This window comes from Rhinolophus sinicus, chromosome 17, assembly GCF_057876585.1.
Source record: "Rhinolophus sinicus isolate RSI-liver-muscle chromosome 17, RSI-T2T, whole genome shotgun sequence".
In the NCBI taxonomy this organism is placed as follows: domain Eukaryota; kingdom Metazoa; phylum Chordata; class Mammalia; order Chiroptera; family Rhinolophidae; genus Rhinolophus; species Rhinolophus sinicus.
Window position 1 is genome coordinate 82,357,379 of NC_142517.1, and position 14,662 is coordinate 82,372,040.

The 14,662-nt window shown below is 33.2% G+C and overlaps 1 protein-coding gene across 1 annotated transcript in view; it reads right to left on the reverse strand.

Annotated features, from left to right (window-relative positions):
• Positions 1-14,662, reverse strand: part of EPHA6 (EPH receptor A6) — an 860,810-nt gene that overhangs the window by 330,290 nt on the left and 515,858 nt on the right. The window contains 1 exon segment of the mRNA XM_088794040.1: positions 6,215-6,339. Within this exon segment, the coding sequence (XP_088650166.1) occupies positions 6,215-6,339 (125 nt within the window).

Genomic DNA, 14,662 nt, shown 5'->3' on the forward strand with positions numbered 1-14,662 from the left:
CTATGGAGGTTTTGTCTGTAGTGAATATGTACATAACTCTTTTATTGTCATTGTTTCTTAAACTATACAGTAAAATAACTATTTGCATAGCATTTACATTGTATTAGGTATTATTAGAAATCAAGAGATGACAAATGCAAATACTATACCACTTTATGTAAGGGACTTCAACATCTGGGGATTTGGGTATCTGAGGGAGGTCCTAGAACCAATCCCCCTAGGTTACTGAGGGATGGCGGCATATTGACCGTTTATAAGGAAGGATTTTTTTTTCATTCTTCAGTTGATTGTTTCTACAATAACTGCTTCATACATTTTTAATCCAATAAAGATACAGATTTACTGATTATTATATCTTTAGAAAAATGAGTGATATTTATTGAATTGTTATCTGGGGAAAGCACTATCCTGAAAAAGTAGACTACAAGAGGAGCAGAGAAAGAGACTTACGTACAACGCTACATATTGAGAAGTGTATGACTTTCATAAAGGGCACCATGAATTCAGCCTTCCCTCAAAAGAGGCAGTTTTAAATCATCCACAAGTGATGAAAGTATTTCCTATAATGAAAAGGTTCCCACAAATCTCCTCACCTTTTTAACAATACACAGTTCTCATGACGTGAAATTATATATAGTTTTCTATAAAACTCATAGGTACCTTATTCTATAATTAGTGGACTATGTGAAACAATAGCAGGTTATATTAACTCAGTGTTTTATATAGATAATTATCAGGACCATCTGGATATTAAGAATGTCTCCATTCTCATGATGGGTTTCCTTGAACACAATCTAAAAACTGCTGACTGTGGTAAAAATTAACAAGAGAATTTTAAGGAAAAGACTTCACCAGTCACAGTGTCTTTAAGTCCTGGATATAAGAATAATGAAGTGTTATGGGAGATTCATGTTTGCAAAATGAGCTACCAGTTGGTAATTAGCGGAGCTGTACAATACCCTGGTGAGATAGGTATGTTTTATTGCTGACATTTTACAGATGCAAAATGGGCATCAGAGAGTAATGAAGTGTTTGGCCTCAGGGAACCTAGAAGAGCAGCATCAGCAGAAAGCACTGACTTTTCTGAGAAGTCCAGCTGTGATGCAAGTACCCAGGCCAGTGTTAACAACCGCTTACTGGCTGTGTGATTTGGGAAACAATACTTCGCTTCCTTCATCTGTAAAATGGAAGAGCAATGGTATTTATCTCAAAGGGTTATTAGAATTGAATTATTTAATCAGTGTAAAACACTTTCAAAAGTACCTGGTGTATAATTGGCCGTTTTCTATAAATTATTTGTATGTGACTTTCTCAGTGCTGGGGATATGAAACTGGACAGAAGAAGTCCCTGCCCTCATGAGCTAACATTCTAGTTATTAACAGAGAGTTCTCTCAGCTAATGGATATATTTCTTATGAACAGGTAGAAATAGGAAGTCCTGGATGTTTTCTTCCTTTTTTTTTACATTTCTAGGGGCAATTTCACAGTGGCTGGTGACTTTTCTCAGTTTCCTGTGAATGAGTTCTTAACAAAGAGAGGACTTTACTAATTTCTCTAGATTTAAATCACACAGTTAGGTTAGATGCTGATTGGGGGTTGGGTGGCAAAGACAATAAAAATGATCTCAATTCTTCAGGGCTCACAAAATAGTGAAGAAGTCAGATACTCAAATAAATGACTCTAATACTAATTTTGATAAATATAATAAAAGAACAAAGAAGCAAGGGAAAGAGTGCCATGAGCAGAGAAAACAAAGAGAGGAAAAATTAAAACTATGAAGAAAAAGGGTAAAAAAAGGGGAGAGTAGAGATAGTGGAAGGGTATGTTTGATATCCAAAGAGATTTTTGATATTTTGTGACAGTAATAGGGTTTCCAACATTTTGAAGGTGGAGACTGAGGGGTTGAGAGCAGATGATGTCTTAGTTCTATTGAAAAAAGCGTTCTAACCCCGAGATGAAGCCATTCCTCCCTGGCATGTCATGTCAGCAAACTGAAATTTAGATAACTTTCATGTTTCTGTAAATCCTCTGCTGGACTAAAACTGTAGTATATCCAATCCAGTCACCTGTCCCCAAACACCAAGCTAACTCTGAGCTCTACATGTCTTTCTTAGTCCTTCTCTAAACAAGGATAACTATGGCCCCAGGCAATCAGATATTTTCTATTTTTCTCTTTCTTGTTACTTATTCTATAAAAACTTTCTGCTTTCTCACTCGATTTTGCAGTTCTCCAAAAGGAGACTGTCTACTTTATGAAGTGTTAAATAAAATCTGTATCACCTAAATTGTCTTCAGTTTTTAAAAAACAATTCTTTCATTATTAGTAGGCTCTGCTTTTGGGGAAAAGCGTAGTTAGCACGTAAATATGAAATAGAAAATTTGTTGGTAACATACACTTCACTTTATTTGTTATTTAAAGTAACTTTTCATATTCAAACTATAGTCACTTGAGTTTAAAAAATGAAACACTTTTTGAGTATGAAAGAGAACAGTATCTAACAATTGGGGGAGTGTAGTTATAACCAAAAGTAATGTATTTTCTTCTCTATAACCCACCTATCTTTCACACACGTGTGCACAAACATACACATATACACACACATACAGAAGACAATGATGACAGGGTCTTAACTTTTATATATAATTAGGTGAAAAATACTGTTCCCTGTGCTAAAGCATTTTTAAAAATGTGTGTATTTATGTATTTAATTTTGGTAGACATAAATGAAAAAATACAGTTATTTGAGAAATGGGATAACCTATTTATATAACTGTATAGACACAAACATATTAGCTTTTGGAAACAGCTAGAAGTGTAGAGATTATGTTTCTAAACCTTATTTTATAGATGAGAAAACAGGTCTGAGACAAACTCAAATATTTGATCACTCAGGCCAGCGTCTTCTTCTAATATTACATAATCTCTGTGCAAAGGTCACTGGTAACAATAGTATGTTGCTTGAACTAAGATAGTTGTACACACTTCACATTCTAAACAGCTTAACTTATTTCCTGTTTTACAGAATAATGCTCTTAATGAAATGAGAACTTAGTAAAACAACATGAGTTCCTCAGAGAATGGTAGAAATATTGATTGTCTGTGGATTAATTATGAGTTAGCAACACAATGTAACCTTGTATAAAAGGAAATGGAATTTTAAATGACATACATGAAAGACTGAGGCAGCAATATTAAAGACTGAGTAGGATATGAATATTACAATGAGCTGAGAATTAACATTCTCTCCGAGCTCTCTGAGCTTTAAGGCCCCTTAATTGATAGTTGTTTTACCACTAGGTACTTCGGATTACCTTCATCTATGCCTGCTCGAATCCTCCAGCTTCTGTGGGTTCTGCTTTTAAAGGTTTGTACCTGCCACCTTCTTTAAAGACCTAAATTTGGGCTTCTGGAAGCACTACAGACAAACAAAAGTGCCCATGATTTTTTTCTGCATAGCACACATACATCTTCATTACGGCCTATAGCCAGTGATTGGTTGGAGTCAGAGTACAGAAGCTTGGCTTCCTTGTTTCCATAGTAGGAACTCTAAGATGTAATTTAGATTCCTCAGCTCCCTTCAGTCACTTTGAGTTTGATTGGCATCTTCCTTCATAGTCCTGCTTCCCCCATTCTCTTATCAATTCTCTTGGGAGCTTCCTTCATTCATCAGTTGCATGCAAATTCCTGTCTCAGGGTCTGCTTTTGGGCAACTTGATCTAAGACCACTTGATCTAAACACCAAAGCTATTTAGGATCCATTCATTCGTTCATCCATTCATATTTATTTATACTGCTACCTCCCTCTCTCTTCCTTGCCTCACTTCCACTGTGCATCTCAAGTCACTCCAATATGTGTTATATAAAAATATTTTCTTGGAAGGAGAAGCCATGTTAATAAATACAAATATGTAAAATGTATAGTTAGAATTTAAAGTCATAGTGGGGAAAAGTTTTAAGGCTGTCAATCATTTTACACTCTCTCTGAAAGGTTCAATATTCTAACATCTTCGATTGGTTGAGTATACATTATTTTTTTATGTATGAAAAGACAATGATTTTCATTTAGTTTGTACACAATTCCCATGGTATTGTGTTCTTTTATATTACATACCAAATATTTCCCTAATGCTCACTTAAACGATATTTAATAGTGATTTAGTATACTTTTCATCTTTAGGTCCGTTTATAATTAACCTTTACAACTCTCTAGAAGGATTTATATCTTTATTTCCATTCTGTAAATGTGAAGTCTGAGACATAGGGAGATGAATTGACTTTTTCCTGGCCACAAGCATAACAAGAAGCAGTGTCAGAGCACAAATTAGAAATCTTTGGCTTCCAACTCCATGTTTAATCCATTAGCACTAGATAATTGCCATTTTTTACCAAATAAATTTCTTCAAAATATTATTTATTCCATCATTAAAACGTGAATATTATGTTGATTGGCATCTTTCAGAATCTTATTTATTACTAAAATTTCAATTAGATGAATGTGGTTCCCTTTCTATGGAATCTGTATGTCCTTAATTAGAAATACTGCAATTTATCTCAGTCATCAAACGTATGAGTTAGATGTGGCTATAAAATAAGAGTGACTTGTTGTGTATAAAATATAACCTTCATAAAACACAGAGACATATTTTCATTCTTAAAGTTGCTCATATGTGTATGTACTGATTTTTAAGTAATCAGAAGTTATGAATACATGAAGATCTATCAAATTAATGAACAGAATATACAAAGGGTGCTCAAAAAATGTATACACATTTTAAGAAAGGAAAAAAACTGTATTAAAATTATAATACTCAATATATACTGATAACAAAAGATGAATACAAGTCACGTCTGACTTCTGCAATTACAAGAGGTGCTCAAAGTGGTTCCCATCAGTATCCAGACACTTCTGATTACTGTAAACTACTGCTTTGAGCAATGTCGACCAAAGTGTTCACTTGCATACATTTTTTGGGCACCACTGGTGTGTATATGCTTGTGTAAGCATGTTAAAGGTTGTAACATTTGAAAGAATACCCCAACAATATTTCTGAACACACGTTGGCCTAACATGCAGAATTTGTAATCCAATTAAAATTCAGTGAATTCCTCCTTCCTTAGACTATGGATTTATCCATATGAGTTAATGATAATGACAGTTTTCATTGACTACATAATGTTGAAATTAGTAGAGTGTTAAAATGGATACAGCCATGTTACAGAGTTTCCTCTCCCTTTTTCAAACTTACATTTGCTCAGAAGCAGTAGAATAGAAAAATATTTCTACTTCTCTTCTTGGCCTATATTTCTTCAGAGGTGACTTAAACTTATTTATGATGTTTCTTTGCACCTAGTAAGTCAAAGAAGTGCAAGAAGTTCTTTCTGATTGTAGTTATACCACTAGAGATTATATAAGATTATTATACTTAATTTTTAAATTTAATGTTTCCTTTTCAATATTCCAGAGTAGTATTAATGCAATGAGACATACTATCGGAATTAAACTTATGGTCTGCTGTAATATCTACAGCAACACTATACTAATGTTGAGGAATGCGGTGGGTGAAGCATAAAGAAAGTGTGTGAAAACAATAAAGGTAAATAAGTGTATAGTTAAGGAAAACATAACATTTGAGAACAATGTTAAATGATAAAAATAGATATTAAGGTTAATAAATGATTTGTTAACCAGCTTTGTCTTGCTATCTTCTCATAAAATAAAACAGCTGTCTCAAATGTAAAGAAAAACTTTAAATCATCAGCTATTTCCATTTATCCCTTAAATCATCCTTTCCAAATTATAGTGGCCTATGACTTTAAACTCATTGGTAAAAGGATGCATAAACTTGCTTTAGGTTATAGTAATTCTATTTTACCATTTCTTCCCAAGTGAATTAAGAAAAAATATTTAGTCCACTAAACTGTAAGTTACAGGCGTTACTGCTTCTTACTGCATTCTAAAACTCCTCAGAGTGAGTCATGACAGAGATGAACATCTTCTGCCTTTTACTTTAATCTGACATAAAACAAGACAATTTAATTAAGAACTTATAAGCACAATAGTAAATTAGAGAGTCTTCAAAGACAGCAGATATGTGGTTAGGCCAAAAACAGGTTTTAAAGTTAAATAATATAGTATAACATCATGCTCAGTATATACATATATAACATATATATGTATATGTAAGTTTTTAGGAAGCTCCAAATAAGACCTACTTTCTCATAGTACTTGATCTCGTAGTCCAGTATGGCTCCATTGGAAAAAGCAGGTGCTTGCCAGGATAGGGCAATGCTATTTTGGGATGCCCAGTCCTTCCTTACCATACCTATCAGGGAAGGTGCTGAAAGGAAAGAAAATAACTAAGAATTAATTGGTGGGAATCATATTCCATAATCGTTTCTTTAATTTTTTTTTCTAAAAAAACATAATTCTTGTTGAGTAGGACATCAAGTATGGATGTCAGATTAACAAGGTAGCCTTAGGCTTTTCTCTACTTAATCCAAATAATGTATTAAAATATGTTTCGAAATAGGGAACATAGGAAAAATTTATGTAGTCCAAAAAATATGGGCCAGAACTCCTCATCTTTGGCTTTGTTAGAAGATGACATTTTTCTTTAAGCTGGCTTTGGTTTTGACATGAAATATGATACACTTGGCTGCTATATTTTATTAAATATAAATCTTCTATAGAAAAATCGTCTGCAATTACAAGATCATTTACAGACTTTGCTTTATCTTCAAGATTTAGTACTTTATAAAGTCTTAGTACTTTATAAGGGTTTATATCATAAACGTTTCAACTACAGTAAGTTATTGTTTACCAATGTAAGGATTATTTATTTTGTATGGTTTCGGTGGCATGTGAATAAAATTGAAACATTTAAATTCTGAAGTTTATTTTGAGAAATCATGTCTATCATTTTTTCCTATATAACATTGTTTTAACAATCCAATTTTAGTCTAAAGCAAACTTGTGTTAAACTTCCAAAAATTTACCTACAGTGTAATGTCATAAATTCTTTTCTCTAACAAAATATTTTTCATTTTAAGTTTTCTAAACTTTTAAGTTTTTTAAACATATATGTTAAAACTCACTCATAAAAAGAGCAATACAAATTACATACACTGATATCATCCATGTATTTAATCATCCCTTCCTATAAGATTGGCAAAAAAAAAAAAAAAATCCCACAACCTCATACCAGGCTGTCTGTTGCTAGGCTGCTGTGCAGAAACAACTTAATGTATTATTGGTGGGAATGAAAATGGTACAACTGTTATGAAGAAAAATTAAACAATTTAAGGCAAATTGGATATTCATTTTTACTTTGGCTTTTTGGAATTTATCCCAAAAATACACTGCACAAATACAAAGTGACACATTTATAACACTACTCACTGGAAATTGTTTGTAATAATAGGAAACAATTTAAAAGTCCACCAGTAAGGGACTGGTTGAAAAACTAGGCTACATCCACCAGAGAATTATGATGCTGTAAACAGAAATTGTAACTATCTATAAATACTACAGTAGTGTTATTTCAGGATATATTTTTAAGTAAAAAAAAAAAATTGGAGAAAAATGTATAAAAAAATATAAGGGTAATAAGAAAAGATGAAATAATGCCACTTTTGATAACATGGATGGATTTTGAGATTATTATGCCAGGTGAAATAAGTCAGAATAAGTCAAGAACAATATGACTTCACTCATATGTGGGCTATAAAACTGAAAGCAACACAGGAACAAGACAAAAAAAAAGGAAACAAAAACTCATAGACACAGACAATAGTTTACTGTAAGGGAGTAAAGGGAGAGGGTAAAGGGGGTCAAATATATGGTGATGGAAAGAGAATTGACTCTGGGTGGTGAGCACACAATATGATATATAGATGATGAATTATAAAATTGTACACTTGAAACTTATGTAATTTTACTAACCATGGTCACCCCAATAATTTAAAAAGAAGGATAAACATTATTTAATTGGATTTTTTTTATTTGAGTTGTATGAGTTCTTAATATATTTTGGATATTAGCCCCTTATCGGAGGTGTTGTTTGCAAATAGCTTCTCCCATTTGGTTGGATGCCTCTTTGTTTTGTTGATGGTTTCTTTTGCTGTGCAGAAAACTTTACTTTGATACAGTCCCATTCATTTACTTTAGCTTTTACTTCCCTTGTCTTTGAGGTCAAATTCAGAAAGTCCTCCCTGAACCCAAGGTCCATAAGTTGAGTACCTATTTATTGTTTAAGGTCTTATGCTTAGGTCTTTGATCCATTGCATTCCTACATACTAACAATAAAATTTCAAAAGAAGAAATGGGAGTAAAGAACGAATTTCTTTTGCAACTTCAGCAAAAAGAATAAAATACCTAGGAATAAAGTTAATAAAGGATGTGATGGACCTAACCACTGAAAACTGTAAAACATTACTAAAAGAAATTGAAGAAGACACAAAGAAATGGAAAGACATTCTGTGTTCATGGATTGGAAGAATAAACATAGTTAAAATGACAATGCTACTCAATGCGATATACAGGTTTAATACAATCCACATCAAAATCCCAATGGCATTTTTTTTAAGAACAAAAAATCATCAGATTTGTATGGAATCACAAAATACCTTGAATAGCCAAAGCAATCTTAAGAAAAAAGAACAAGGCTGGAGGTATCAAACTCCCTGACTTCAGTTTATACTACAAAATGACAATAATCCAAACAGCATGGTATTAGCAAAAAAACAGACACATAAACCAATGGAATAGAACTGAGAACCTCCAAATAGACCCACATATATTTGGGCAGATAATTTTTGACAAAGGATCCAAAGAAGCACAATAGAGAAAAGATAGCCTTTTCAATAAACGGTACTGGGAAAATTGGAAAGCTGCATGCAAAAGAATGAAACTGGACTTCTATTTGTTACCATATACAAAAATTAACTCAAAAAAGGATACATTTTAGAGATCAAAACAACCTTAAATATTATTAAACTGTTTTTAGTAATGATATCATTGATGGTAGTGCTGGTATACTGTAATTCTGAATCTGTGTGTGTATATTGAGGGATGAGCAATTATGCTGGTGTTACTGAGTAATTATGTTGGTTTTACTGAGACCTAGAATGTTTCTTTTCCCTAGAGAGAAAGGAAATACAGACATCAGATCAATGAAGTAAGCAAGTAAAAACCCTACAGTAGTAAACTCACCTGAAATATTATATGAACTTATGATATCTTTCACATTCACTTTTAGAAATCCATTCAAATGTTCCCATTGTAGTGAGAATAGGATTTAAGAAAATTGATTCTCTATGATTATAATGAATATAATTTAAATTTCTAAGAAAAACTCAAGTATTAAATTTGGTATTTTATTTTTGAATAATGCCCTTGTTATCTGAAAGTATTTTTTCAAAATTTGTGAGAATGTCAAGTTTGGTTCACATAAGGAAATGAGTACTTTAGAAACTATATTTAAAACTCTTCCCAGATGTTCAATAAAAGCATTATTGTTGGACTAAAATATATTCTTAAACATGAACAATAATCATGGAAATTGCTAAGAAACAGAAAAGTTTGTGATATAAGCTAAAATAGAAATGGATAATGTATATAAGAACAAGTGCTTAGATAATTCACTATTTAAATTGAGTCACTTCACTACTAAGAAACTACCATTAATCAATGTATCACTTATGGAAACTGTATCAATGTTCTTGAATTATAGTATAATAATGTATTAAATGGTGCTTTATGGTAAAATTAAAACTTTGAAGTAAATCATACAAAGTATAAGTTAATTTAAGTGTAACAATTCATTAAAAATTTTGAAAATGACCTTGTCATATGTATACAATCTTGTCGTTAATTTTCAGTTTAAAGTTCAATGTAATACAGCAATATTACCAGTGTATGACATTTTGCCTCATAATTATTTAGCATTCAATGTCAAATGAATCAATCCTTGCAAAACTTACAAGAAATTCAATTATGGCAGTAGCATATTACAATAACTATTGATTAAAAAATAGGTACTATCTTTTCTATTTCTGATTCTCCAATAGTTAATTAATTGTACAGGTGCATCACCTAAATTTTATGAGTCCTCTCCTATACTTCTATAAAATAGAAATAAAGAGAATCTATTCCCTAATTACATAGATTCTTCACTCATACATGGACTTCAGGGTCCAAGAACTATGTAAACCCTAAAAAAATCATTTCACTTTTACACATTCCTTTCATAGGTAAATATCCATATTTTACATAGCTTTTAAATATATATAATTTTGCATAATTCTATTTTTAACCATATCTTGTAAACCCCCATCCCATATTTTGATATATTTTCCATAATTAATACTTTAATGACTAAAATATTCAATTATGTTGACATTTTATCAAGTTTTCTTTAATGTTGGATGTTGAAATTTCCAATATTGTTGTTAGAGTTAGTACATTTTATAGACAAATTTTTGATTTTGTTAAATCTTTTATAGAGAAAAATACTTCCTATAATTTGGATTTTCTGAGCCATACTATGTATTAGTATATTTCTTTTGAAAAGGGCTGTGTCAATATACACTAGGCACACATTTTAAATAGTTGATGAGTTAAATCAGAGGATGTGAGAAACAATTTATAGGTCAATATACACTTCCAATGCTGTATTTTCTGTTTTCAGAGAAGGAGAACATTGTATGAAATTTCAGTTTTAAATAAGGCTTCAATACATAAACCTCACGTATTTGTTTTGAAGTTAGTTAATGAATTTGTTTCTTAATAACCCAAGTTTATATAACATCGGAATTTGGCATATTGTGACAACACTGTAGTATGACAAAATATAAAGTAAAAAATACATTTATTTATTCATGTAAGAAAAACTGATTTAAAACACAGAATTAGTTTTTACTTGTGATTCTAAAAAGTCAGAAAAGGAATGAAATAGGTAAAGAAATTATATCTTCTGGAGTTTGTCAGATTAGAAGCTAATTGAAGACTTGAAGACTTGAGCAATGTTTTCTGAATAAAAATTATGCATTTAACATAGTTTTCAGTAGAATTATATTTCTGATATACATCCTTTCTTAAGCCTTCAAAATCTTAACTTTGACCTTTAGAATAAACGATGGTTGAAGAGAATACCACATTCTTGAAGATGATGTTAATACAAATCTTTCTGATTATTACGTTTTTTGAATCTCAAACAGTTTACCAAAAACTATATAACAAAAAGTGAAGATGGAGATGCAAGATGGCGGAGTAGATAAACACTGTGCCTGCTTCCATCCGTGAATACATTAAAATTACACCTAAATTACGGAACAATCAATCTGGAGAACCATCTGAATTCTGGCTGAATGGAAGTTTTATAACTAAGGATTAAAAGAAGAAGCCATGTCAAGATTGGTGAAGGGATCAATATGAGAAACTCACCCAAAACCAGAAGCATTTTCTCTGAGAGGATCCAGCCCCAGCTGCATTACATTCCTTCTTGAAAAACTATTGGAGTCCACTGGACCCAGGTGGGTGACAGCTTGCCTCAGTGTGTTCTGAGAATTTTGCTGAGTAGTTCCAGGCTCAGCACTGGCACCAACCGGAGCCTACATTTACTTGGTGACCATAATTCTTCCTATTCTAGTGACTCCTAGAGATCCTGCCTCCCCAAACTTATGTACCACACAAGGCTTTAACAGGGGTTGGACCTTAAAGGAACCTACAGGTGGCAGCAGGCTTTGGGACAACATGGCTTTTTGTGAAGGCACTCCATGCCCAGTACTGGCGGCAGCCATCCTCAGTTTGCAGCATGGCCTCTCTCATGTGTCTCCAGGGTTAACACAAGAAGCAAATAATCGCAGATTGCTTTGTAGCTCTTACCAGGCACTTCCCTGCCTGAACAGGCAGTGGGTGACCTAGGCCTGCACTGGAGCGCCGCCCAAGAGGCTTCAGAACCAAATACTTGAAGGTTGGCTTCAGACCACAGCAGAGCACCACGCAATTAGACCCACAAGTGACACACACACAAAGGGCAGTCTCAACAGACACCAGAGCTCACTGAGGCGAATCTCACTCTTTGGGGTAAGCCTCCCACAAAGCAGCCTGTAAGCTATGGACCTGGCCAAACCCCAGAGCCAATCAGCCTGAGGGTCAATCTCACCCAATTATGTGCCAATAGCAATCCAGACTCAACTATAACACGAGGGCACACACAACCCACACAAGGGACATGCTTGGAGCACTCAGGGCATGTGAACAGAGAGACTGTACCAGGGCCCCACAAGGCATCTACTACATAAGGCCACCTGACTAAGACAGAGTCATAGCAGATCTACCTCATACATAGAAACAAAGAGACAGGCAGTCAAAATTAGGAAACAACAAAATACATCCCAAATGAAAGAACAGGAATACAAATTAGTTGTTACACAGTAACCATGTGGATCTAGGGTATAATATAATGATTATAGTGAATAATATTATAATATCCATGAATGGTTTCAGATGGGTACTAAATTTGTTAGGAAGGGAGACAGGAAGGGTTTCTGCGGCAGGGTGAAAAAGGTGAAGGGAATAAGAAGTACAAATTGGTAGTTACAAAATAGTCACAGGGATGTAAAGTGAAGCACAGGGAATATAGACAATAACATGGTGATAGCTATGTATAGTGCTAGGTGAGTACTCATCAGAGGGATCATTTCTTAAATTATAGAAATGTCTAACCACTATGCTGTACACTTGAAATTAATATAAAATATTGAATGTGAACTGTAATTGAAACATTTAAAAAGCAAAGAAAAGGTAAAGGGGAATAAGAGGTACAAATTTCCATGTATAAAACAAATAAGTCATGTAGATGTAATGTACAGCTTAGGGAATATAGTTAATAACTGTGTACACCTGAAACTAATATAATATTGTATGTTAGCTATATTTTAATAAAAATCTTAAAACAGAAAAAAGATAAAAAGTATATGAAGAAAATCTGGGCTCATACAATGATGTAGTAAGAAAATGGAGAAAAATTGGGTACAGATAATCTTTTCGGATAGGTGGGGATATTTTTCTTGGATGTACAAAATATTGACAAGAGGTAGTTTCATAAAGATAATATGGTATGTGAAAGCACACACCAAACTTTTTGTATTCTGTTACATTCAAATCCAATGACACAAATTACACTTTGAATGGATCTCATATTCATGCATTCACCTTGCACCATCAAGCAATGGTTGCTTTGAAATAACTGTCTAAAGCCTAAGACAAAGAGAAAATCTTGAGAATAGTCAGAAAAAAAATCTTCATTGGAGAAACAGTAAGGAAGAAACCAGAGAAGAGTGGATTAGCATCTTTAAAGTGTTGAAAGAAAATATAAAGCACATTCTTCAACAAAAATAAAATGATTTTAAATAAAAACTTGGAAGTGAATGAAGGATTGAAAAACATTGTAAAGCTTAAATATGTGAGTAAATATAAATGAACATGGACTGTTTAAAATATTAATAGTAATGTTTTTATGGCCTCAAATATGTGAAAATTATGATATCACTTACATGTGGAATCTAAAGAACAGAATAAACGAGTGGTCAAAACAGAAATAGACTCAGAGATAGAGAAAAAATCTGATGGTTGCTAGATGGGAAGGGAATAGGGGCATGGGGCAGAAGGTGAAGGGATTAGAAAGTACAAATTGGTAGACACAAAATAGTCTTGTGATGTGAAATACAGTACGTGGAATATAATCAATGATGTAAAGATTATGTAGGGTGCCAGATGGGTACTTGACTTATTGGGGGGATCACTTCATAGACTTTGTAGATGCCTGACCACTATGCTGTACACCTGAAGCTGATGTAGAATAATATTTACACACACACACACACACACACACACACACACACACAAGATCTGACAATTACGTTTGTGAACTTGTTGCAATGATGTTGCTAACCTTTTTTTGATATCAGAGGGATTATTCATTATGAATTTGTACCAACTGGAAAAACGGCTAACCAAGTTTACTATTTGGAAGTGCTGAAAAGGCTGCGTGAAAAAGTTAAGACCACCTGAAATTTTCACCAACAATTTGTGCCTCTTGCATCACGACAATGCACCAGCTCACACAGCACTGTCTGTGAGGGAGTTTTTAGCCAGTAAACAAATAACTGTATTGGAACACCCTCCTCACTCACCTGATCTAGCCCCCAGTGACTTCTTTCTTTACCCAAATATAAAGGAAATACTGAAAGGAAGACATTTTGATGACATTCAGGACATCAAGGGTAATACGATTACAGCTCTGATGCCCATTCCAGAAAAAGAGTTCCAAAATTGCTTTGAAAGGTGGACCAGGTGCTGACATCTGTGCATAGCTTCCCAAGGGGAGTCCTTCGAAGGTGACTGTAGTGATATTCAGCAAAGAGCTATGTAGCACTTTTTCTAGGATGAGTTCGTGAACTTAATTGTCCTACTTCATATATGTATGTTGTGTATCATAGTGAATATAGTCATTGGTATAGTAATAGCTATATATGATGTCAGATAGACTGGGAGGGGTTTATCACTTTGTGAGGGGTATAAATGTCTAATCATTATGTTGTTTTATACACCTGAAACTAATAATAATAAAAACTTAAAGACAAAAACAAATAAACAAA